The sequence below is a fragment of the Manacus candei genome, unplaced genomic scaffold (assembly GCF_025592945.1).
Source record: "Manacus candei isolate 608988 ecotype Guabito, Panama unplaced genomic scaffold, ASM2559294v1 h1tg000014l, whole genome shotgun sequence".
NCBI classification, from domain to species: Eukaryota; Metazoa; Chordata; class Aves; order Passeriformes; family Pipridae; genus Manacus; species Manacus candei.
Window position 1 is genome coordinate 15,892,860 of NW_026138062.1, and position 25,694 is coordinate 15,918,553.

Below are 25,694 nucleotides of genomic sequence, written 5' to 3' on the forward strand. Positions count from 1 at the left end.
AGAAGTAAATGTTCCTCAGTGATGAAAAAACAGTGATGAAAAAATAGGAGCTTCTGGTGGCAGCACCAATGTATGGGGTTTTAGCAATTACATAAATATAAATGTGAACTGTTTATGAATTAGGATGTTTACTTCTAAAATTCATGATTGCTAGAGTTGAGAACAACACAAAAATTGATAAAACTACTATACCTAATTAGTCATTTCCTATCATTAGAGCCAAAGTAAAAGCCTTATATATGTCTTCAAGCTGCCATACTTGCAGGTAAAATATAGTAGCTTAAAGCACTGTAAAATTATTAAGCCAATTCAAACTTTCATACTTTTCTTTGCTGTTGGAATGAGCTAAGAGAGCAAAAGGAATCAATTACTGTGCTGGCTGATAAACATTAACTCATTTATCTTTACTATTTCTTTTATTTTTATTTATAATTTATTTCCCTTGAACAAAATAGTTAACAATATACTAAAGGTTAAGTATTTTTCTTGGTTTCCAAGTTCTCCAGTTGTGATTCCTATGTCTTTTATTGTGTTTATATATTATAGTTTCAAATTAATCCAGAAATGTGACCATCTTTTATGGAAGCATGTGGTACACTATTTATAGCTGTACCACATTTCTGTCTCAAGATCATCTGGGAATATTCACTCCTAACAAGATCAGAATTTCACTGTAGATGGTATTTAGAAGAATTCCTAAGCTTAAAGCCCCAGTAATTACAATCATACCTGATACTTCCTGTGTTTTGATTTATCTGAATCAGATCCTTAAAGAGCAAGCCATGCACATTTTGTAGGTATTTTGAAATTATTTTCCTTGGAAATGTTTCTTAACAAAAACATTGCATGACACAATGATTCTGTTTTCTTTTTAGTGAATAACCTGTTAAGCTACCAGTAGTTTTATTGAAGATTGATAGATTGTCTGAAGTCACATGCTGGTTTTGAAGTTTTTAAAAATAAGCCTTTAAGAACAATGAAGAGTACCTCTGGAGTATGAAATGTATTGGTTTTGATACTGAGAGGTTATCTTGTTAACATTTGGGTTATCTGCATGATTGGAAGATTATCAGAAAGACTGAACACTAATTTCTATGTTGGTTTTATAGTCATATGCTAAAGTGCCACTTGGTTTATATCACAGGAGGCAAAACCAGATTAGAATGAAATGTCATGCTGTATTTCACTGCCTATATGCATTAATAATATTGCTCCTGGTAATTTATAACTATTCTGAAAATATGTTTTTTAAAAAGTTTACATATATATGAAATTTCTAATACATATATCAATGCAAATTATACCAGTTTCTAACTTTTTTGCAGACTTGTCCTCAGTTCTGTCTCTGACTATTTTGCTGCCATGTTTACAAGTGATGTTTGTGAAGCCAAGCAAGAAGAGATCAAAATGGAAGGCATAGACCCCAATGCACTGTGGGATCTTGTTCAGTTTGCATATACAGGTATTGTACTGCATACATTATCTTAATCATCCAAAATGCTTATTTATCATTTCTAGGGCTGAATTCAGATTATCTCTTATCTCCAAGTTGTTAAATATATCAGACTTGGCAAATGCAATTGGACAGTCAAGAAAATTATATCTTTTTCTTGGTTTTCAAATACTTAATACTTGCCTCATATGCACATAATTCAGATTACATAAGATCACTGAAGGAACTACTGTATTTTTTTAAGAATAGCCCTAGATTGCTGTCTTAATAAAATTTCAATTTAAACAATTGCATAAATCTTTTAAAATTTAAAATAATAAAATGTTTTAAAAGGTTTTATTAGGAGCTGGATATTGTCACTTTCATTTCCTGTTATAGGGTACTACTCTGTTGTATAATGTAAACTTATGAATAACAGACAACTCAGAGTTAATAACTCATATCCTTCTTCTGAATAGCTTTTACATTTTACTGCATTATAGATTTGGGCAACTTGTTATGCACAATGTAACTGAAGTGCATTAATAAGAACACTAATGTTACAAAATAAAGCAATTAGAAAAGAGGAAATGCCAATAAGAATTGTCTTTCCTTGACTTGAATCATATAAATATAAAATAGATGTTGTTTTCTGTTTGTTTCCTAAAAGACATCCTTATATTGTTTAAATTAACAGTATTTTATCATGATGATTCTGTTGTATATTTGATTTAGCTTCAATCTTAAATGGATACCCCAATCCCTGCAGTTTTAGTTTTCTATAAATACACATATAATAATTTAATCACAAGTTGCTGTTTGCTTTGATATATTTAATCAGGATGTGTGCTGTGTTTTCCATGACATAATAGCTTTACCATCCTAATGGGAAACAGAAACTGCAAATAAATACAATTTAAGTTAAAAATGCTCTTTTTGAGAATAACGTTTGACAAATACATGTTCTAGGAATGTCCGACAACATTTTATGTAGTACTCTACGTGTTCAAAGGTTAGTGCCTATTCCCTTCAGTTATAGTTTTGCCATTCAGGAATGTACATCATCCAGAGGGTTTCAAGCTAGGGATCCATGAAATGAAGAACATGTAAGTAGTTCTTAGGAAGCATAAGAAGGATACAATCTGATTCCTTGGTACGAGGCTAAAATCTATGGTAGAAGAATACTGGGGCAAAATCAAGAATACTTTGGCACAGAATAGAGAAAGACCTTACTGGTAATGTTAAATCATTCTGTAAGATGAAGGTAAAAGAAAGAGGAGGCAAGAGAAAGATGAGGGACAGTGTTGTTCCCCTGGGAACTGTGGAAATACTCGAGTACTGCATGATTCTTGCACCTCAGTTTTCACTGAAAGATCTAATGGAAACATACAGCACAGTTGTTATTGACAACAAAAGACAGCACATAAGTTTAGATTAAGAAAAGAAGGAGAGAAAGAAGAGAGAAAGAATAAAAAATTTAACCATTTTCAATATGACTGAAGCTATCAGAACTTTATGGTTATCTCTGAGAACTTTGGAGACTGGATGAGGCAATGAAAAAGTAGAAAAAGTGAACTCCTGCTTTCTACAAAAGATAAAGATTTTCAACCACTTTACACTCCTTGATTTATCTATGCTTTGTGATGTACTCTATTTTTTGAGGTGAATAACATGGAATTTTCTTTTTGGTGTTAGGTAAATAAGGATCAGCCTTCACAAATGGATGAAAAGAGAACTCCTCAGCTAGCATACTTCCTGTTTTCTAATTTGCCTCATGTGAATTTGTGTCTGCAATATTCTTTCATTTATACAGTCACACAAAGTCCAAACTGTGAGAAATGGCAACCTTACGTGCTATTGTAACATCACTTTGAAGAATTAGAAACTTAAGGTGATAACCAAGGTGTCTAATTTCTGTCACTTGTAATGGTAATACACTATTATCCTTTTTTTTCCTAACCTCTTTTAGAGACCAAATAAGACTCAAAAAATATATTCATAAGTTTACACTTGCAAATTTCACAAACACTTTCTGACAATAGAAGCGTGATGAGACTGAGGAAATGTGAAACTATTTTACATGTTAAAAGAGTACATTTATTGGATGCCATGGACCATTCCGGTTTTGATTACTCGGTCTTGCATTTCTATTCCATTGGGTTCTTTGTCCTGACTTATTCTGATTTATCCTTATTTATTCTTAGCTTGTGTCCTTATCTCTTGAAATTCATGTTGGTTTATTTCTTTCCCTATTCCTTTTCTCTGCATCAGATGTCTTAGCAGGCACCTAAATTTCCTAGCTACAATTACGCTAGTAAATTAAACAGTACTAGGGAACATTTGAAGGCACTGGAACACAATTATCTATATTGATCCTGGCAGTTTTAGCCAAATCCATCTAGCAATCTCTCTAACAAATGTTGGCTACAGCTTGGATACACAGGCTTATCATTAATGCTCATCAGAGCCTTGAAAAAGTGCTATGGAGAATTCAGTGATAACTCACATGATTAGGTAATTCCTAGAAAATGGTCCCAAACTTATTCAGTTTATTGAAACTAAATAAAGTTTTTGCTTCTCAGTTAATCATTCTATTTCCCCTTGACCTTGCGAGATCAAAATCATATTTTTTTCCTTCCCTTTCATTTCCATTGTTTCTCATGATTTATCTGGCTTCACAGTTTCTTATCTCTTTTCTTACCCTCTGATTTCTTATTTACCACCAGTCTAGTTCATGTCCTCTTTTCCTTTGAGTCAGTTCACTTTCCTTGTGCTGCGTGGGTGTGTACAAGGGTAACATTGAAAAGCTAAGAAAATAGCCACTGTTCTGATACCCAGTAGCAGCCAACAGAAATTCTCTTTTAGCCTCTGTAACCTGGAGCATAGATTTCTCTAGACATAGACAGAATATTTGGAGAATCTGGCTGCCAAATTCCATTTACTGACTGCACAATTTGTGAAAAAGTTTTCAACTACTCATGTCGGTGACCAATTTAGCTCTTTATTCTTTTACCTCAGGCACAGCAAACTATTTTGACAAATGAGAAGTTATTCACTCTTCTATTTTCTTTTTCCTGCCACTTCCTCCTTAGCTCAAGAAGATTAAAAAACAAGAACAAAAAAAAAAGGATTTCACATATAGTTGCTACTGTTATAGAGAAGTTTTTCCCTGAGGACAACTGAACATTTCAGAAAAAATACAGCTGAACATGGGCTTGCTTGCAAAAATTTAGAAGTTAAGAGTATTACAATTCAAATGTGTTGAGATGCGATTTTAAAAAAGGGAACCATTTCCACATTTAATGAACTGTAATTCAGTCAGGTTTATATTTTTTTTAGAATCTAGTGAAATTACTTCATTTTTAATTAGGAGTTCAAGAAGGATAAAATATACATATCTATGAAAAGTATCATTATAGATAGAAATATCCTGAACTGATATCAGACCTTTCAGCAATATAATCAAATACTGTTGCAAAATATCAGAATTAAAGTTCAGCAAAAGGGAGGTTTTGTACATCAGAGACCTGAGGAAAGATAGGTATATTGTTCTGAAATGAGAGTTGTTAACATCTGCTATGTCCATCATGAGTTAATTCCCCATTGTGGTGAGTTTACCTTTGCTGGACACCAGGGTTCTACCAAAGCTGTACTATCACTCCCCTCTTCAACTGGGGAGAGAAAATATGAGGAAAGACTCATGGGTTGAGATAAGGACAGGGGAAGATCGTTCACCAATTACCATCACAGTCAAAACAGTCCTGACTTGGAAAAATTAATTTATTGCAAATCAAATCAAAGTGGGAAAATAAGAAATAAGAAAAAAATCTTAAAATACCTTACCCCACCCCTCCCATCTTCCCAGGCTCAACTTCACTCCCCATTTTCTCTACCTCCTCCCCTTCGGTGGCACACTGGGGACAGGGAATGGGGGTTGCGATCAGTTCATCACACACTGCCACTCCTTAGTCCTCAAGGAGAGGACTCCTCACACTCTTCTCCTGTGCCCAGCATAGTGTTCTTCCCACAAGAGAAAGTCCTCCATGAACTTCTGCAATGTGATTCCTTCCCATGGGCTACAGTTCTTCACGAGCTGCTCTGATGTGGGTTCCTCCCATAGGGTGCAGTCCTTCAGGAGCAGGCTGATCCAGCATGGATCCCCCTGTGGGTTCACAGGTCCTACCAGGAAACCTGCTCCAGTGCAGCCTCCCTGTCTTCACAGGTCCACAGGTCCTGCCAGGAGCCTGCTTCAGCACAGGCTTCCCATGGGGTCACAGCCTCCTTTAGGAATCCACCTGCTCCAGTGTGGGGTCCTCCACGGGCTGCAGGTGGATGGATATCTGCTCCCGCCTTGATATCTGCCTCCATGGGCTGCAAGGGCACAACCTGCCTCACTATGATCTTCACCCTGGGCTCCACTGTAATCTCTGCTCTGATGCTTGCTGCACCTCCTCCCCCTCCTACATGTCATTGGTGTATGCAGGGCTGTTTCACATGTTCTCATTCCTCTTTTCTCTTGCTGAAATTTTCTTCTGCACAATAACTGTTTTTTCCTTCTTATATATATTATCCCAGAGGTGCTACCACCATCACTGTTGGGCTCGGCCTTGGCCAGCACAAAGTGAGCCCAACACGAAGTTTGCATTGACTCTGTCAGACATGGGGGAGACTTCCAGGAGCTCCTCAGAGAAACCACCCCTGTAGCTCCCTCACCACTACCTAAAACCTCGCCACACAAACCTAATAAACCCTACAAAGTAAAGACTACATTTATTTTCAAGATGTCCTATTTTTTATGATAATTTGGTGCATGTTTATTATTAAGAGCAATCTCTTGTATCGATATTGAGCCTTTACAAAGTCTTAACAAGTAAAGAAATAACTAAATAATATCTCAATGGGAGACCAAGTAGGTAGGTAGCAACTTCGGCAAATTTAATTTAGGAAAAAAAAACAAACAAAACCTATCACATAAAAGGGTGTATATTGTCTCTTTGCCAATTATTTGAAGTCAGGATATTACTTACTTTGCAAATGAAAACAAACTTCAGGAAGAGCTTGCCATCTTTTAGAAATCATTATATTAAATAAAGCCAGTCATTTTTTGAGGCTATTTATAGGAGTAAAGTTGGATGAATGGTTAAAGAAGATACAATGGGGACTTTTTTGTCTGTTTTTCTTTTTTGTTTTTTTTGCTTACTTGAATTCTTTTCCCACTCTTTTACTTCTTTTAAAATAGGTAGTATTTTTTGCACCTTTTCCCTTCTTTTTTTCTGGTTAAAGAAAATACTACTCTGTTAAATAAAGGAGACACAGTACTTACATTATGGAAGACTTTATACAATGGTAAATTGTCTTTCTTGTATCTCTTAAATACGTAGATGACAGAGTCATGACACACTGAAGCTGGACTGTGTTCAGTCATGTGTAAGCAAATAGACTTCTAAATAATTGGCAAGATAGAGTTACATGGTGACCAGCAGAGCATAAAGTCCTGTATAGCCTTCATAAGAGCTGCTCCTGAGTGAAGGCAGCTGCCCATCTAAGAGTAGTAATAGGAAGATAGAAAATTAGACTGCCAAAAGCACTGATTTAAAGATAATAAAAGGTGTTGAAGTTTCTGTGAAGATTCAACACGACTAATTATATAAAGTTAATGCGATAGAGGTACCTATAAAACACAATTTGATTAAAGATTAAAATGTGTTAATGTACTGAAAACTATGTTAGATCAACTTTGAGGTTCTTTTGGTGGTTTTATTTTTATAGACAACTTTTTTTAAAAAATAATAAGATAGTGACTGCATATTGTTTTGTCTGAAATAAGCACAAGGTTGTCTAACGACATAAGCTAAATTTTAGTGTAATTACCACTTGTATAATTCAAATTATATATATGATGTAAATTTGTTAGAAAAACACTCCATCAAAGTTATGTACTTCTTGTAGTTTACATAGGTCCACAACGGTAAATCGAAACTCATTTCCCACTGCTTTTTTGTGAAGGATATATTTGAGTAGTAAAAAGATATGCAACTTCATTAATCTCCCCACACTTTACTGCATTTTGTTGGTTTATTCAAATTGACAAAGTATGTTTTGTCTGTGATATTGTCTATGATTTGTCTGTGAATTATGACTTAATGGGAAAGAAAACTTCCTCCTTTGCATGCCTGCTGCTTGTGAGCCAGCTGAGGAAATCTGAAGCTGACACTTACGTACAATGACTCTGCGGAAAGAGCGTTTCATTTCTCAAGCAACAAGATGATTAACAGCAAAAATTCTAGGATTGAGTATACTGGCTTAGTGTCATGGGGCACAGGGATAGGTTTTCTTTGATCTTTTTGGAGTTCAGTATAAGCAGTAATACAGAAGAGTGTTTCTTTACCTGATTTTCTTAAGTAATGCTGCTTTCTTGGTCTTAAAACTTGGGTTTTCATCATGTGCAATCTTGCTCAAATAGTTCAGATAGGAGTGGAACTAGAGATTGATATTCTAGTGTTTTGCTGCTACTGGTAACTCTGGGAGCCTTCCTTTGAAGTTACGACAGAGCTGTGAGGTTACTATAGATCTCCTCATACTGTATCAGGATATCTAATTAGCATGCATTCCCAACTGTGATCAGAAAGGTAGACTGGTGCTTTCATACTATTACTGAAACTGAAAAAGCAAAAACTATTTAACTAATAGAGAACTAAAAATCTTTGATTTATTGATGCATATATGAAAAAAGAAAAAAAAAGAGAATATATCATACATGGAAAGGGTTCAAACCCTGCTGAATAGCTTTTAATTAGATTTTATTTGGGGGATTCTTTAATTAAAGTACTGTCAAGTGTTTTTGTCAGTGTTATAGCTAATAACACACAGGGCATACAGCAGGGGTGTGGCAAGAAAATGCCTGTAAGCACAAAGACCTTTAAGTTCCTGCAGAACAGAAACTGTATTATTTAAACATCCCGGGGAGGTTTGTTTCTTAGGTTTGGTTTAGGGATTTTTTTTTTAATTCCTGAACTCAGTTGTCTGTATGAATAAACAGTGAGAACAACTCTTAGCATACTTTTGGCTTGTACCAGTTAATAGTGTCATAGAGTGCAGAGGTTATCGCAGCCACAGGATTGTTCTGCAATGTGCTGTTTGAATGGGACAACTGTGGTTTGAAGGATGACAGCGTTTGGTGTATAACTGAGGCCATTTCATTCCCATTAGTCTCAGTCCCAGAAAAGCTTAACTTGATAGGTATAACATAAGGCTTATGCTAAGACAAACAATCCCTGGCTTTTAGGTGCTGGTAACCTGTTTGCAGTGCTTCAGGCTACTCCTCTCTAGTAGATACTGATCACGTTGAGAATTGGAGTGACCCCTGATACTGTGTATGCTGTGAAGGTCCCTGCCTCTACCTCTATGACATGTTGAGTTTGTTCAACAGTTATTTGTTCTGTACCATCATGTTAGAGATGCCTGTGAACATGGACCATGTCTAAAGAGCGCTTTTTGCAGGAGACTATTACCTGTTGCTGTCCCACTACATTTGCTCTGCCATGTACTTGATGGTTGACTTTGCACTTTCAGAGAATAAGCCCTTAAATTTCCATTCATTTCAGATGGGAGATCATTCGTTCCAGGAACTCTGGGATGGGTGATAAAAGGACAAATTAAGGTAATTGGATTGATCTGGAAGACTTTAGCCATTGTGTAATGGAGAGCACAGAAAAATGGTCATGAATCATATTAGATGCTGGTAGACCTTGAATAAACTTAATTTCTGGATATGGATGATCCGCTGTAAAGTTCTCTTCTAGAAGCAGATACTTGTTATAAACTCCTTTTCAGGAGTCAATAAAGAGGGAGTTGCAAAGAGAGCTATCCAAAGAAGGCTTTTTTATCAGGTTTGCTCCAATTTGGGAAGTAGGAAGTGGTAGTAATCTCATGATCTTTAGAGCCATCATTCAGATATATGTCATGGATGTTCTGCATTGACTACCCTTCCAAGTTCATATGTACCTTTGTTCCAGTTGCATTTCTTACTAGTGCTAGAGCAATTTACAAGATTGACGTTTTCAAATAGTTTCCTCATAAAAATCTTATTTATGCATCAGCAAAGCCTTATTGCAACACCAAGGATTATTCCTGAATTGAACTCTCATCTATACTGTCTATGTATACAGTGCCAGAATCTTTCAAAGTTTCTCAACATAACTGTAGGACTAGATTGTCATCTTCTTTCATCTATGGATGTCAGGCTACTTGGAATTAAATACCTTACTTCACTGAATGTCTTTCTGATACTAAAACAAACTGTGGACTTTCATGTAATTCAGTTCTGTAGGAAAAAACTTCATAGACACATTTGTCTTAAAGAACTGCAGAAACTGACTGACTGCTTCCTTTTTTTTTTTTTTTTTTTTTTGAGCAGTCCCTACTCTGAGGATCTCGTTTTCACCTGGAGCAGTTGTTTTCCATTCCTGTCACTGAAACACCAAGTCCTTGCTCTTTTCTGAAGTTATGCACTAAAACAAATTGTTATTGTTCCTCTTTTTACCCAGGATACTTCATTAAGGGATAGAACTGGCAATTATGTGTTAGGAACCAGCTGTTCTCTCATTCTTTTGGCAATGTATATGAGAATTGCTTGGAAAAGAGCTCTGAACTGGATATCCATAAATTTTAAGTATTCAGAATGATCTTGAATATTATGGGGAGATAGCTAGTGACTGTGTGTCCTCGTACTGTGGTGCAATCTGCTACTCCTGAGAAGTCAGTAAGAGTAAATTCAGGGAAGCAGTGAATATGGAGGGGGAGGACAGATAACTGAGTGCACTGCAGGGTGCATTTTAAAGCTGTCCCTTGCTAGGTTCAAAGTTCTCAATCTCTAAAGAGAGATTAAAACAAGTACTGAACGTTAAATACAGGACCTGAGCGTTCCTTTGAGTGGAGTGCCATCCTTCTGTGTTGTCATCTGGCACATGCTAGGCTGTTACCTAAATAGCATCACTGAAGTGATCAGACAGGCTGCTGTAGCATGTTATGCCTCTTTAACATGCTTCTCTCTGGAGGTCCTGCAGTGGAGATGTGTACCTGTATCCACTCTGTTGAGCTCAGCTGCCTAGCTGTGTGTCCACAGTTCCAAAAGAAAGCAAAAGAAATCTTTGCAAAAAAAAGAAAATTGCAATGGTTGTTTTTTAAAGAGGTCCTCACATTTCAGGTGTTTTTCTACTCCTGTCTCTGCATTGTAAAACACCTTCACTCCCTTTCTATTCCATGCCCATCTGACAGCATCTGTGCTGAAATGTACCCACAAAACAGGACGTGACTGTAGTACTCAACTTCTTCCAGAAGTGCAATCCAGTCCAAAGCAACGCATTAGGCTGTAAGGTGGAGACATAAGCAAAAATCTTTTCTTGGCAATTGGTGCCTTCATTTCTGTAACATTTTGTTCTCTAAGTGTGGATTCAAACTGCTCTTTGCTACCATAGCACAAGCTGCCAAATCATCACCTAAGACGTTAAGAAGCTTATTCTGGCAGAGGTGAGTGTTCCTGCTTCTGAGCTGGCTTCAGATCTGCAGAATAAAATACTTCTCCTTCAAACCTGAAAGCTGAGCTCCTTTGTCCTTGAGACATTTTTTCCTTTTTTTAAATTTTTTTTTTTCTACCAGAGGTCAAGGCTTGATTGTGTTCACTGTAATAGAAAGGCTATATCTCTCTAAGATATACCCAGTATTTGGTACAATTCTTTTGGAATGAAACTTGCCCCACTTCTCAAGATGAAGTTTGCTTATGTTTACAAAAGTAAATTCCTGGAATGGTTTTCAATGTGTGCTGCATGATGAGCTGGACCTATATTCTGGAAGCAAACAGAAGTATTGAAGTCCATTGCTTAAAAACACTTAAAGGAAGCTAAGGCCTTATGTATGAAATGAGCTTTTGGGAATACTTCTTCTCATCTCTCAGCCTATTTTGTGTATGAGTACAAGATTTGTGCTGTTTGAAATTTAGTTAGTAAATGCTGTTTAGATTTGTGTATTTTTTGAGGTAACTCTTATATTGTTTTTTTCCTTTGTTTGTTTTAACATGTGAATTTGTATTCCTCTATTTTTATATAAAATTAAGCTTAAAATTTCCAAATACGACTGTGTAATAGTTGAATTATTATATTACTAATATAATGACCATCTACGCAAGTACAGACTAGTAATATTTAGCACATAATCCCAGCAATGTTATTCATATTTTAACGAGTTTTCTATAACCAATGGAAAAACATATCTTCAGTCTCAGAGTGCTAACATACCTTTCTTCACAGTTGTCAAAAAGGTTTTATGAATATTAGACTCACAGCTAAATGATTTATTGTTTTTACTCATGTATATCTTACAGGTCACTAAGTTAAACTATAGAAAGTGAGATAAGGCACGTGAATGGCAGTTCCTTCATAAGGAGAAAATAACATCTTAATGTTTCTCTCTAAAAAGCTGATGTATATAAGTCAGCGGACAAATTTTCTTTGAAAACATGACATTTTAGTTATAAAACAGAGGTGTTGTGGTTTGTTGGGTTTTGGTGGTTTTTTTTTTCACAGACCAGGAGATGAAAAGGTAACACATCATGGATTTTTTTTTTGTAATTTACTTTTCTAATCTTTAGCCAGACATTTGCAAGAAGTTTCTTGCTCAGGGTGAATTTTTATTTGTTAATACCATTTCCTTATCGCTCTGCAATGTTGTAAATTTCCATGCCATTTAAATACAGTGGACTTTGGCAGTACTGATGAATGATCATGTGATTAGGCCACTTTAGTCCACTTGCTTAAAGATATAACATGATTAAGGTGTAAATAATTATACAGTATTTTAAAAGAGTGATTCTATTCAATTTATAATAATTCCCATATTACTGTGATGGAGGCTTTTTAATTTTTGTCAACCTGCATATATTTATGGCTCTGGAATAACTGATGAAATTGTTTTATACGTAATAATGCAAAAATATAAATTTAAAATTCATTTTATATTACAGATTTCATAATTTTGAAGTCATGCTTGGTAGTGAGGAGACTACCAAATAATAACATAGCTGGCAATATAATCGACCATTTAATCATAGTCGAAATTATATATCTGAATCAAGTGAATGCTTTTCTGAGCATGTAGTGACAGGACAAACACTTCAAACTGAAGCAGAGCAGGTTTAGATCAGATAACAGGAAGAAATTCTTTACTATGAGGTTGTTGAGGCACTGGAACAGGTTGCCCCATCCCTGGCAGTGTTCAAGTCCAGGCTGGATGGGGCTCTGAACAACTTGGTCTGGTGAAAGGTGTCCCTGCCTATGGCAAGGGGGCTGGAACTAGATGATCTGCAAGGTCACTTTCAACCCATCCCATTCTATGATTCTAAATAAACACAATCAGCCTATCTTCCTCACTTGCAACTGATGAATGTGGTCTGCAGCAAGTAATTAATAGAAAATAAAAAAAGTTTGATCAGGAGAAACCTCTGCAAAGCGAATATATTGTGTCCTGTTTTCTGTTCTGAAAACAACTTCACCTTTATGAAAAGTATGGAAAATGATACAATGTAGAACTTACCTTTCAAGGCATAGGTCAAAATCAAAACCTTAACATTGCCTTTAGAAATCACCTGGAGACTAAAAGATGTTCTGCTAAGGGAAAATACTTTTTGTAGCATTCTTCACTGACTGATATTCAAGAATAGACATAAGAGGTGATTTTACACACTATGTCATTACCAGGAGTTGACAGTAACAGAGAGAACTGATCAAACCAAGGAGCATTTCATCACCTGAAACCTGATGATTTTGATGATTCAGCTATTGTGTTTGGGAGCAGATGCCCTGAGTTCATATCAACAAATATAAATATCAGCAGCGTCTCAGTAAGTCAAATGAAGGTGCTCTTTTTGTAGCTGAAAACAAGAAATAGCCATTCAGAGTGATTCATCTCATTCTGAAGTACACGACTAAAACAGGACAGGTGAAACACCTCATATTTCTCTCCGTGGACTGTAAAAGGAGTGATTAGCTCAGGTGGCTACCTGACAAGAACCTAAGACTTGGAAAGATTAATGATAAGCAATGGCAGAAAGGCCTATTGTAGCAATATGAAGTATATTACCTTTTTTTATAAACTTTTTCAAGTGTTCACTGGCATTTGATGCTTCTTCAAAAAAGTTATTTCTTGTAGTCATAATTGTAAGCAATTTATCTACTATGCAAAATCTGAATAAATATTATCTTGATACCATTTACTGCCTTTATTTTTAAAAAAATGACACCTAATAGAGAAGCTGCATTCCTACAACTGGTTAGCCTATGGAAATAATTCCATTCAGCAGCACTTCAGAACTGCAACACAGTTGATCAAGACACATGAAATAGAAAGGTAAAATTTTAAATATCTGATTACAAAGAATTAGTTCTAGCCTTTGTTTCTAATTCCTTGACACTTCCAATGACTTCACTGTTACACCCTTACTCACAGGTATCTTAAGAATGTTGAATAGTCTTGCTATGAATGGATGTGTGTAATTACAAGAGAGAAAAAAAATTACTGTGCACATGAGGTAAAATGATATTATGATGTGTGAAAAATTTGGATGAAAATTTGTTGCTTATGCACAGAGCAAATGAGCAATACCTACTGAGTGGTCCCACCACAGGTCCCACCTATTGGTCAATAGCTGTGAAACACTGACCTTATTAACATCATCCAAGGGTGGTCAGATATGCAGTGATTCCTTAGAAATAAAAAAGAGTTCTATAGTGTAGTCAATTGTGTAGAAGATAGAATAAAAGCAAAATAAAAATTAAAAAAAAAATACCAAAACTGTCCCTGAACTTGGGAAAAGTTTTAACAAAAGAATAAGAATATCAGGGAATTTTTTTATATTATCTCTGCTTCACATTTGGTAATGAGGTAATAAAATTTATGCATTCATTATGAGAATGCATGCTAGAGACAGGCATTTTAATTTCTGCGTAAGGAATGCACACAAAATTTGTCACAAATAAATCTATAATTTAGAATAACAATTAGAATACATAAAAGTTCTTTTGATTGTTTTTTCCTCATATTTTTTTCATCTTAATTAATTTAATACAAAAGAAGATTTAAAACTCTGGTTAACTTGTTTTTCCCAGACTGACACACTTGTGTAAGCTACTTATTGCATAAAAATATGAGGGGGAGGTGAATTGAAGAAGCAATAGTATTAATGCCCCCTTGAATATCCTATTAATCATTTTTAAATAGATACTTGCATCTTCTAATTGCCAGTATGAAACTGTCTGAAGATTGTATATTCAGAGCTTCCTAACAACTTTCTTTTTTCAAACTCTGACCATACTAAACACTTGATATCCCAGAGCAATTTGCATAAAAATGTCATAGCATTCTTCTGAAAAAGTGAATACAGCCCTTGTGAAAAAATTTATGAAGGTGTCTTGATGCTTAAAAAAGAAGATAAAAGACTTGGAAAATATTTAGATGGATTAAAAACTTATCTATGATTGAAGCCTAAAGAATGAAGAACAATAAACTCTTTAACTCATATTGAGTGTACTTTTCTTGCTCTTATCATAGTAAATAGTAAGCAGTAAATTAGTATTTCTGAATTTATTTAAAAATAAGTCAAACTATAATATATTTATATACCTAGATACCCCAGAAGCCATTTTATATTTACATCCTCTATTAATGTGTAAGGCAGAAATGTGTTTACACTCTTTCATAAAAATGTGAAGGATCTTCTTCAAAATAACCATGTTGGTTGCATAAGGAAATATGTAATTTATAGAACAGATAATGATTTTTATTGATTTAAACTTAGTTTAATTCTACTATTTCCCAACTAGTAGCCTACCAGGACTAGTCTACCTTAAAGTTAACAGAAAGTATCTTCAATTTGAAAACAAATAGATTGATGTGGCTTCAACTGATTCCTTTGTGCTCTTCTCCTAAGGGTAGCTACATTCAGTGATAAAAAGCCGAACTATGGTAGCTATACCATTACCTTTCCTCAAAATGATGGTCATTCTTTCAATACTTACATCACTTTGCAAATGATATCTGGATCGGTTTTATAGGGCCAGAGACTTTACTGAGCTCATTGTTGAAAAATAAATAACACATAAGTAAAGGAGATCGAGGACTCCTTTTTTTTTAATTTTTTTTTTCCATTTCTCAGTCCATCTCCTTTTCACAGGTGTTTTGCAAATTTTTAATTTTCTGCCTTCTGGTACCAGGGTGATAATTTTTAACATGAAAACAACTATCTTCTGATATATTCCACTTGACACAATGAAACCATCTTCAAGATAATAGATTGTATGTTGAGCTAGTCATTACCTGCAAGCATGTAGCAAATGTGGGAATGTCATTGCTAAATTGATTGGAGGTCACCCAAGAATCTGCTGCTGAGTGTGCTTTCTGACCACATTGCATAAAGGTGTGGTGGACAGAAATTCTGAGAAACTGCCAGATAACATAAAGAGAAGCTCACGTGACATTAATAGAAGCATAAAAATAAGCAGAGGAAAACCACTGAAATCAGGCTGTGCACTTGATCCAATGCAAAGGATTGCAAAAGGATGTATTATCACTACATCCAGTAAAATATAAGTTCAGTTTCCATCATGTATTAAAAGCTCCAGATAAAGTGAAAGTAGAAAAGATCAGATGTGTAGTGTTAATGTTACTGTATTTTGGGTTTGGTATTGCAATATAAAGCAGCTTTTCAATGGCATACTGTTGTGAAGTTGGTGGCTTTAGAACTCCTTAGTGCCATGAGATAGAACTGTTAAGATTTGTAGGTGGGGTTTTTTTTATGTGACAACAGATACAAAGTTTGTGTGGAGAGAAAAAAAGGAGTTTATCTGAGTGTTGAACTATATCACTTTGAAGAGAAAGATCTATATACACTTAATCCTCTTATAGTTTGAGATGATTTTCCAAGTACAGCAAAATAAAATCAGAAGTGTTGTTTACAATTTATAATTGCAGTTTTTTATTTTCCTATACTTTTTTTTCCCAGTTCCACAAGTCATCCTTGTAATCTTTAATTTATGATTTCTTAAGTTGTTAATGCAAGAGATTTATAAGATACTAATGAAAAAAAAAATAAAAATTTTGGTTGGGAGGGAGCACTATAACAAGAATTACATATTTCTCAATAAAAAATAATTTTTAAAGGTTTATTTTATTCTATTTTACCTTTTATTTGTTAAAAAGTGCATCAGTCTGCAAGGTAAAGGTACTGACAAGTCAGTACAGAATTAAGTACAATATAAGTATGATTTAATGGAAGATAAGTATTAGGCATGCATATATGTACTTTTCACTAATATAAAATATTTTAGAAGAACGATATGCTATGAGAAGCCTGCCATATGTTTCTCAGATAAAATTAACCCCAAAGTCACATTACAAATGAGCAACACCAAGTTGGAAGATTGTAAGCCTTATTTGAAGATATGTGGTCACAGCACCAAGCCTGACAGAGTTCAAGAAGCATTTGAATGATACTCTTGGGCACATGGTTTGAGTCCTGGGGATGGTCCTGTGCAGGGCTAAGGGTTGGACTCAATGATCCTTGTGGGTCCCTTCCAAATCAGCAGATTCTGTGATTTATGGGTTTATTCATACTATACTAGGAAGTTATTTCATTCTTTTCAGGGAAGTAAATTATTTTGAAGTTTGCTCTGTGCCACTGAACATAATACAAGTTTTATCACCAACTTCAGTGGAAAAAAAAAAGAAAAGAAACACAACAAAAAAAACATCCACAACCCGGTTGATATTCCTAAGTCTTCTCTTCCATTCCACACTCTACAGTCTCTCTTTGTATGCCTATTATATAGTTGAATTAATAGAAGTTTAAAAAGAAATGTTTTTAATACTGTAATGTTCAGGTCCCTGAGATGTTCAGTCAGGGAGACTAATCCTTCTTTTCTTCACTTTTTCTGTAGATTTATTTATATAGAACTATGATTATTTTTAAAAATATCTTTTGAATACTGCATGTTTTGTAAATACCAAGTAAATAAGTTTGCATGTGTTACCAACCCTTTTTTTTAGGCTGCCTGGAACTGAAAGAAGATACCATTGAAAATCTTCTAGCAGCTGCCTGCCTCCTCCAGCTTCCTCAAGTAGTAGAAGTTTGCTGCCATTTTCTAATGAAGCTTTTGCACCCATCCAACTGTTTGGGAATACGAGCATTTGCTGATGCACAAGGATGCACAGAGCTTATGAAGGTGGCTCACAACTACACCATGGTAAGACAGTTTTGGAGTATCTAAATTATAATCTTGTGAATACTATATATCCTCTATAAGTAAAAATACCTTTTTTGGTTTTGGCTTGAAATTATTCTGTACTTCCATGGAACTTTATTCATAAGTGGTCCTTTTGAAACCATAGAAATGGTGATTCCTATGAAGGTTAATTCTGATAACTTCTAGAGAAGTTCTCATAACTTCACTTCCTAGTGAAGAATTAACCTTCTATGATGGATGCACTGTCTGCTAGGTCAGAACAGCATATGTCTTATTTAGATGCATGATCACATACAGGTAAGAATAGTAAGAGTGTATGTAAATCATGAGAATACTTTTTAATCCCTTTCTTTTAGTTTAGCTTTAGGAAAGCTTTGTAATTGTCATTGTAATGCATAGGAACAATATCAAGAGAAGTTTTGTTGGGTCGTGGGGTTTTTTTAATCAAGGATTATCCCTCCATTTAGTCATCTGTGAAGTAGATTAAGACAAAGAGTTCTAGAAATAAGGAATTTTATCTGATCATAGTTAAAATTTTTCAAGTTTTATCTGACGGTGCAGGTATGGTATTAATACTAAAAATTAATCAGAATCAGTGAAGCAAAATATGCTACTTATTCAGAAATTAAATCATATTGGTAGTCATTTGATTCTTCATACTTTGACAAAATTAAAAACATCTGGCTCATGAAATTAAACTTGCAGAAATAGTCGATTATTTATCATTTCTGAGAAATAATGGTCCCTTAAGGTCTATACTGAAGTTATTATTGAAGTAATAGAGCACATTTCATTGAATCTACTTCTCTTGTTCAGCAGTTATGTCCTTATTTTTTTTATTCTTTACAATAGCTAATAACATGTTGTATTTCACAGATTTAACTGTGTTTTTCTTACCACTGCAGTTCAGGTAGTTATACCCATCTTGCACTTCTTGAGCTTAGTTCTATGGTTTCTTTGTATTTATTAATTTAAATTGTAGCTTTCCAGATCCAAGCTAGTCAGTTTAACCTTCATCTGTCAGTGGAGAGAAATAAGCTGTCAGAGCAGCATTCATCTGATCTACTTTGGAATGAGATTGCATTAGAATTGAACAGATACATTTTGAAAGAATTCAATCTTTTTATAATTTTTTTATATTTATAGATTACTTTCATATTTTCAGATTTATTTTGGTTTTTTGTGAGTGAAAAACGGTATAATGAAAAATATAAAAAATAGACAAAAAATTGATTAAAAAAAATCTTGTTATTCTTTAAAACAACTTACTGAAATATTTTTTGGGTGAATGAAATTACTCATTATAATACATTTGAAGACTTGTGACTAATACATATCTGACATATCACAAGGTCCACAAAGATCTGTGCCCATTTCTGAGATATTAGGTATATAATCTATTATTCTTTTTAATACTCAGATCTAAAATCTGAATTATGTGTAATGGGAAAATCATCAACAAAAGATGGCAGATCCAAAATGATGTCAGTTGTAATTAATAAGCACACTGTGATTTAATTGCAATGGCATTTGCAAGCATGCACAATAGTCATATGTTCTCTTTGCATGAAAAACAAATACATCTAATCAGCAGTGAAATTACAATATTTTTTTTCTGATTCAATGAAAACATGACTCTAACAGATAAGCTTCATGGTGCATGACATTTTCATAGGCATCGTGTTACTTCATTTAGGTGTGAGTCAGCTCACATCTATTTGACTTACTGTTTTGTGCTAGAGGGTGCAGAAGACCAGTTGGGAGTGGGGAAAGAGTGCCTTACTGCCTGTCTTGAGTAGGGCACTCTCAGTCGGGGGAATCTACATATGAGAAAAGTGGTTTCCTGCATAGCCAGGAAAAACTTCAACAGTGCAGGGAAGATACCTTGGAACAGCAGAATTTTGGATGTGAAGAAAGGATAGGAAAGTGATGAGCACAGGCAAAGAGCAGATGCATCATCTCTGTGACAGAAACCATTATTTTTTCCTTCAGGCTCCAGGAGATTAGCGTGGACTGTGATTAGAGCAAACATTAAGCAGGGAAAGAGGAAGTTTGTTAGCAAACTCCTCCAGTCTTATGCAAAGGATTTGAGGGGAAACCCTCTTTAAAAACAGGATGGAAAAATCACATTTCTTTTTTAAAAAGTTCTTGTTCTTTCAAAAGAACTTTAAGGCCCTTTCTTTAAAGCTTTTAAGGATGCTTTCTTTAAGAGTTGCAAGTGATGTATCTCAAATTCTTGTTCTGTGAATCCTCTTCCAAGGTGTCATGACAAAAACCTGCTGTGAATAGGAAGTAATAGTACTTCCTTAACTGGCATACTGTGAATTGTTTGCTTGTAAAAATTTACCATGCAAGCAGAGTAACATATTCATGAATGCAGCTTTCAAAGTTTCAGGGTTTCAGTTTTCAAAAGAGAAAATAATTTTTGTCTTTGAAAATGTGAAACATGAAACGAGTGAATTGAATTTTTCTTGGCTTACTGTCTTAAATATTTACTTAAAGTATGTATCATATTAATTGTGGAATTGCTAGGAAATTAACATCTCTGATGTCAAAAGCACTTAGTGGGAGAAAACTTGGATGAAGGGGGAGCTCTGACAGCATTTGAGAGAACTCTAACAGCTTTTGAACAGTAAAATAATACTATGATTATAAATGCATTAGAAAGATTAAGTTACTTTCAGGATATTTAGCACTGTATTACCAAAATATTTTAATAATATATCAGTTCATTTAATAGGGATTTATAACTGACTGACTGAATTGTCAGTTCTAGAATGCTAATCTTCATGACTTTTTTTAATAGAGTACAAATAACAAAGCTAAATGGAGTAGATATAAGGGTCCCCAAAGTAAAGAAAAATGAGGGTAATGACTGAAATTGTCTGCTTTTCGTTTTGCTCTTTACATCTACTAATACATTAAGTTTTGACCCCACTGTATGTCTCTTCAACATTGTAGCCAAGAACTGTCAAAACCAAAAATAATACTCTTTATTCAACTAACCTTAATTTATTTCTATACAAATAGGCCTGACCAGAAATAAAAGTGCTGTACTATAATGTTTTTTGAGATAAAAACACTCAAAGAAATAAAAGTTCTACACTGGTGGGAAATGGAGAGCAAGACAAAGTTTTTCAAATAATCTTGCAAAAATAGATTTATAGGTGTAGCTTATGCAATCAAATGTGTAGTAATTTTAATATATGACTCAAATCTCATCTTTGAATAATTTTGCTTCATAGTTAATTACATAGCTGAAAATAAATTCATTGATTCATTAAAAAAAGAAGCAATAAAACTATAGCTCTGTTATTGCATTGTACCTGGCAAATGTCTTACAGCTTTTCTCCACCGGTTCCTTTTAAGTAGAAAGTCATTCACAGTTGTATTCACAACAGCATTTTAATGAAAATCAATATATTTTCATGGAAATGGTTTGCTTCATTGAATCTCCATAAATGTTTTAATTTTCATTTTTCAAAAGAAATTTCCTTACCTAGTGTCCAGCTTGATATAAATTCTAAATTACACTGTTGTTCATTAAACAGAAAAAAGAAATTATATGCATATATATATATATATATAGTCAACTTGCTTTGTGCATTCGCATAACTTGTTACAAGGGCAAGACATTTGAGCTTGGAAATTTCTTTATATTGAAGAAGAAATAGCTTCTAAGGAGCAGATAACTGAAATTAAGAATCCTGTTGACTTCAGGAGATATATCCTTTCCAACACTTGTTTTCTGTTGTATTGAATAGCTTCGATTTCCTTCAACCATGAAATCTGTGGAAGCAATGAATACAAATTTTTGTTTTCATAGTTGTCAGAGGTATGTCGAGAACTAATTCAAATGTGACAATTTTTTTTCAAAATGTAGTCATTGCTCAGCATGCAGAAAGTATCTAATGGAAGTAAAAATTGTTCACTGTACAGTTATATGTCCCTTCCCATGAGCAGAGTTATAATATCCCTGGTATTTACTGGGATATTTAGATTCAGTATCAAATATCAAATTATTATTTTGAAATTCAAAATCTAAGAGAGGAATATAAGAATAGCAGTGAAGGAAAATCAGATAACATTTGAAAAATCTTTAGAAAATACACTTGCCATATAGCAAATTATGAGGTTGGTGGAAGAAAAGAGGAAGGTAGACTTCATAAAAAGTTAGTGAACAATTAAAGTTGGAGATTGCATTCTCTGTGCTTTTTAGAAATGGAACTTAGATAGCAATGTTTCAAATGAAAACATTAGGAGGAAGAAGTTAATAAGACCAAAAATGTAAATTTTCATTGATTTCTTTTTTAGGCACATCAGATTTAATGTAGTTTGTTTTATTTCTGAGGTATGAAATCATCCTGCCAGTGTTTTATTGTGTGATTTTTAATTTTCTTTTTTTTTTTTATTTTTAATGAATCTGCTAATTTAAATGGCAACAAATATCCATGTCTCTTGATTCAAGATTTCTGTACTTCTTAATTACAATCTGGGTTGTTACTAGCTTGTCAGTTTCTGAAAACTTTCAATCTACATCTCCATATGTCTGATAAGTTTAATTTTCTAATTTACTGCCAGTTACATGATAATAGAGTGAATTGCATGTGTGATGTCTTTTTTTTATTAAAAAAGGCAGCAAAATAGAACATATCAATTAGTTAAAGCAAATGATTTTTTTCTGGCAAGCATTTTTAGTGACAGATCTTTATTCTTCTAGTTAAAAGGGGTTTCATATATAGGTAGTGCTTAGAAATGGAGAGTGTTACATTCCAAGATATGGTACCCGTTTCTTCATCTCATTATTATGCCATTTGATTGGAGCCTGATTGCTTCCAACAGAAACTTGAGATACTTCATAGATAGAACTATTAAATCTGTCAGTGCTTCACCTCTCAGGAAACTTCACTTAAACCTCAGTGATCATTTTGCATCTTGAAACTGCAGTTTGAGAGTTGAAATGATAGAGCTTGTTCTACATTTTTATTTCATCATATTTCAAGACGAATTACTAAACATAAACTTGTAAAATCTTCGAATTACTTTGATGCACTGAGCAGGAGAATGGCCATAAGTAAAAATTTCTGAATGATCTGAAGAACATAAATGAGTAAAGTGATCGATGTGTCTGTAACCCAATCATAATGTTAGCAATATAAAGGACCCTAACATATATTACAGTTCCAAGCCTGGGAGATGCAGAATGTTTGCAAATGGTAGAAGGTGTTTAGCTTCTCACAGATGCAGTTCTGTGCTTCACACTGCAAGGGTCATTAGTCCTAGCACAGCGAAACATTATTCAAACCTAATTATAAGCACTTAAGTAATCTCAGTGACATGTACTGACTCTATATGGACTCTTTAACTTGCTGAGAATCCCGATTATACTGCAGATGGAGCAACTGTTTCATTTATGTGAAGCGTATGCCTTATGCAAATTTTGTAATGATCTTTTATGGTGAAGAGCTTCAGTGATCATGTTATTAGTTATGTTTATTATCTAAGTTACAAAATTTCATGGTTAAAGCTTGGTGGGGTGAGTGGGTAAGGAGGGATATATAAAACCTTTACTATCCAGTTGCATTAACAATAGCTCATCCTGAGTATTTTGAAATATTGCAATGTTACTCCATATTCAAATTAAGGAAAATATTATTGAGATACTGATAGATGGTGATAACAGTCATTGAGTTGTGGTTGCACATTCAGACATCGGGGTTTATTTCAGTATTAATATGACTTTAACTAAGGTCAGATAGCAAGTGAGGCAAGAAAACTCCCTTTAACAGTTCTTCAGTGTCATGGTAAGACTGGTATTCTCCAATTTTTTAGTGTTCCCACCATGTGCTGCTCGCTCACTCCCCCTTTGTCCTCCCCCTCCCCCTGTGGTGGGCTGGAGAGGAGAATTGGAAACAGAAAAGGTAAAGATCGTGGATTAAGAACAATTTGCTGCAAATGGCAATGAAATAAGACAATGAACAGAGGTAAATGATTCACGTGCTCACCACGGGAAAAACCTCAACAATACCTGACCCCTCCCACCACCATGCTACCCAATACAGAAGGGAATTCTTCCTAAGTCCCCAGAAAATGACTTGAGGTGTTATAGAATACCCTCAGGGTCCTAACCACATGCCCTCTTCTGGCTACTGCAAAAATTAACCCTGTCCTGGCCAGAACTAGGACATTTAGCATATGATGCTTAACTTTTTATGTACAAGGTCATCAGTTGGCTTTCCACACCAGATGCTACTCAATAGACACTGATCAGATAACAGCTTTATTAACTTCATATTGTACTTTCTTTTGACCACTTTGACCTCCTTATCATCACATTGGTAACATATGGATAAATATATAATGAGATGCATGGAAGGCTGACTGGATAGACAGACTCAGAGACTCGCGATCTATAGTAAAAAGTCCAGCCAGTAAATAGTGATGTTCCTCACAAATTATTTCTGGGTCCAGTACTGTCTAACAACTTTAATAATTATCTAGATAATAGGATGGAGTTCTCAGCAAATTTGCAGATGTCATGAAACTGGTAGGGAGAGACTATCAATATGTTTGAAGACAAGGCTGCTTTTTAGAAAGCATGCTGGAGCAATGGGCTGAAAGCATAAAATCATAGAATCATTAAAGTTGGAAATGACCTCCATGGAAATGACCTCCGGTCAAATCCAGGCTTTGACTGAATACCACCATACCAACTAAACCATATCACAAAGTGACAATGTACTTCTTTTTTGACACTTCCAGGGACAGTGACTCCACCAGTTCATTGAGGAGCCTGTTCCAATGCTTCACCAGTGAAGAAATTTTTCCTAATATCCAACCTGAACCTTGAGGCTGTTTCCCTCCTCTTGTCCTATTGCTAGTTGCCTGGGAGAAGCTGCCAAACCCCACCTCAACACAAGCTCCTTTCAGGTAGTTGCAGAGAGGAATAATGTCTCCCCTGAGCTTCCTTTTCACCAGTCTAAACCTCTCTCCAGAGCTTTCTTCCCCTTCTACACTCCTGCCCAACTTTTTGTTGCCTGCAAACTGACTGAGGTTGCACTTAATTTCCATGTCCAGATCATTAATAAAGGTATTAAACAGGACTGGTCCCATAACTGAGAAATATTGTGAAGTTCACCAAAGGGAAATGCAAAGTCCTGCCATCTGGGGACAAGTAACCCGTTGCATTGGTACAGGCTGGGGAGCAACTGTTGAAGAAGCAGCTCTGCAGAAAAGGACACCAAGTTGAATGTAAGCCAGCAATGTACCATGGCAACGAGAAGGCCATCAGCATCCTGGGGTGTATTAGTGAGAATGAAAAAATTGAAGAAGGTGATCCTTCCCTGTTTGGCACCCATGAGACCAAATACAAAGTGCTGTGTCTCCTTTGGTGTTCCTTAGTACAACAGAGACATGGATATACTGGAGTTAGTCCAGTGGAGGTCAGCATGCTAATTGGATGCTGGAACACATAGCACCTGAGTGAAGTCTGGGGAAGCTGGGCCGATGAACCTGGGAGGAGATGTTACTCTTCTCTGCATCTACATGACTGGGGGATACAGACAAGAAGGTGCCACACTGTTGTTGGAGGTGGAGATTGATAGGCAACAGACACATATTAGACTACAGAAAATCCCAACTGGACTTTAAGATTTTTTTAAAAAACAATTGGAGTAGTTAAATGCTAGGAAAACAACAACCAGTTGAATTTTTGGGATCTGTTCTTGACTGAATATGTTGCTGAGTACCCTGACCTAGTTGAAACATGTACAGGGAGTATGACTAGATGAGGTCACTTTGAACTAAAATTATTCTATGAGGCTTTGATATATATTTCCTGTACATTTTCAGTGGTCTTAGGAATGAACTATGTATCCACGGATGACATGAAACAAAAGTTCAGATATTTTTTATTTTTTTAGTTTTACATTTCAAGCACTGTGAAACAGATGGGTTTACCAGAGCTAGCATTT

At 34.9% G+C, this 25,694-nt stretch overlaps 1 protein-coding gene across 3 annotated transcripts in view; it reads left to right on the forward strand.

Annotated features, from left to right (window-relative positions):
* Positions 1-25,694, forward strand: part of KLHL1 (kelch like family member 1) — a 205,344-nt gene that overhangs the window by 71,794 nt on the left and 107,856 nt on the right. For all 3 annotated transcript variants that reach the window (XM_051780455.1, XM_051780454.1, XM_051780456.1), the window contains 2 exons: positions 1,326-1,462; positions 17,525-17,721. In XM_051780455.1, the coding sequence (XP_051636415.1) occupies positions 1,326-1,462; positions 17,525-17,721 (334 nt within the window). The remainder of the gene's footprint in view (positions 1-1,325; positions 1,463-17,524; positions 17,722-25,694) is intronic.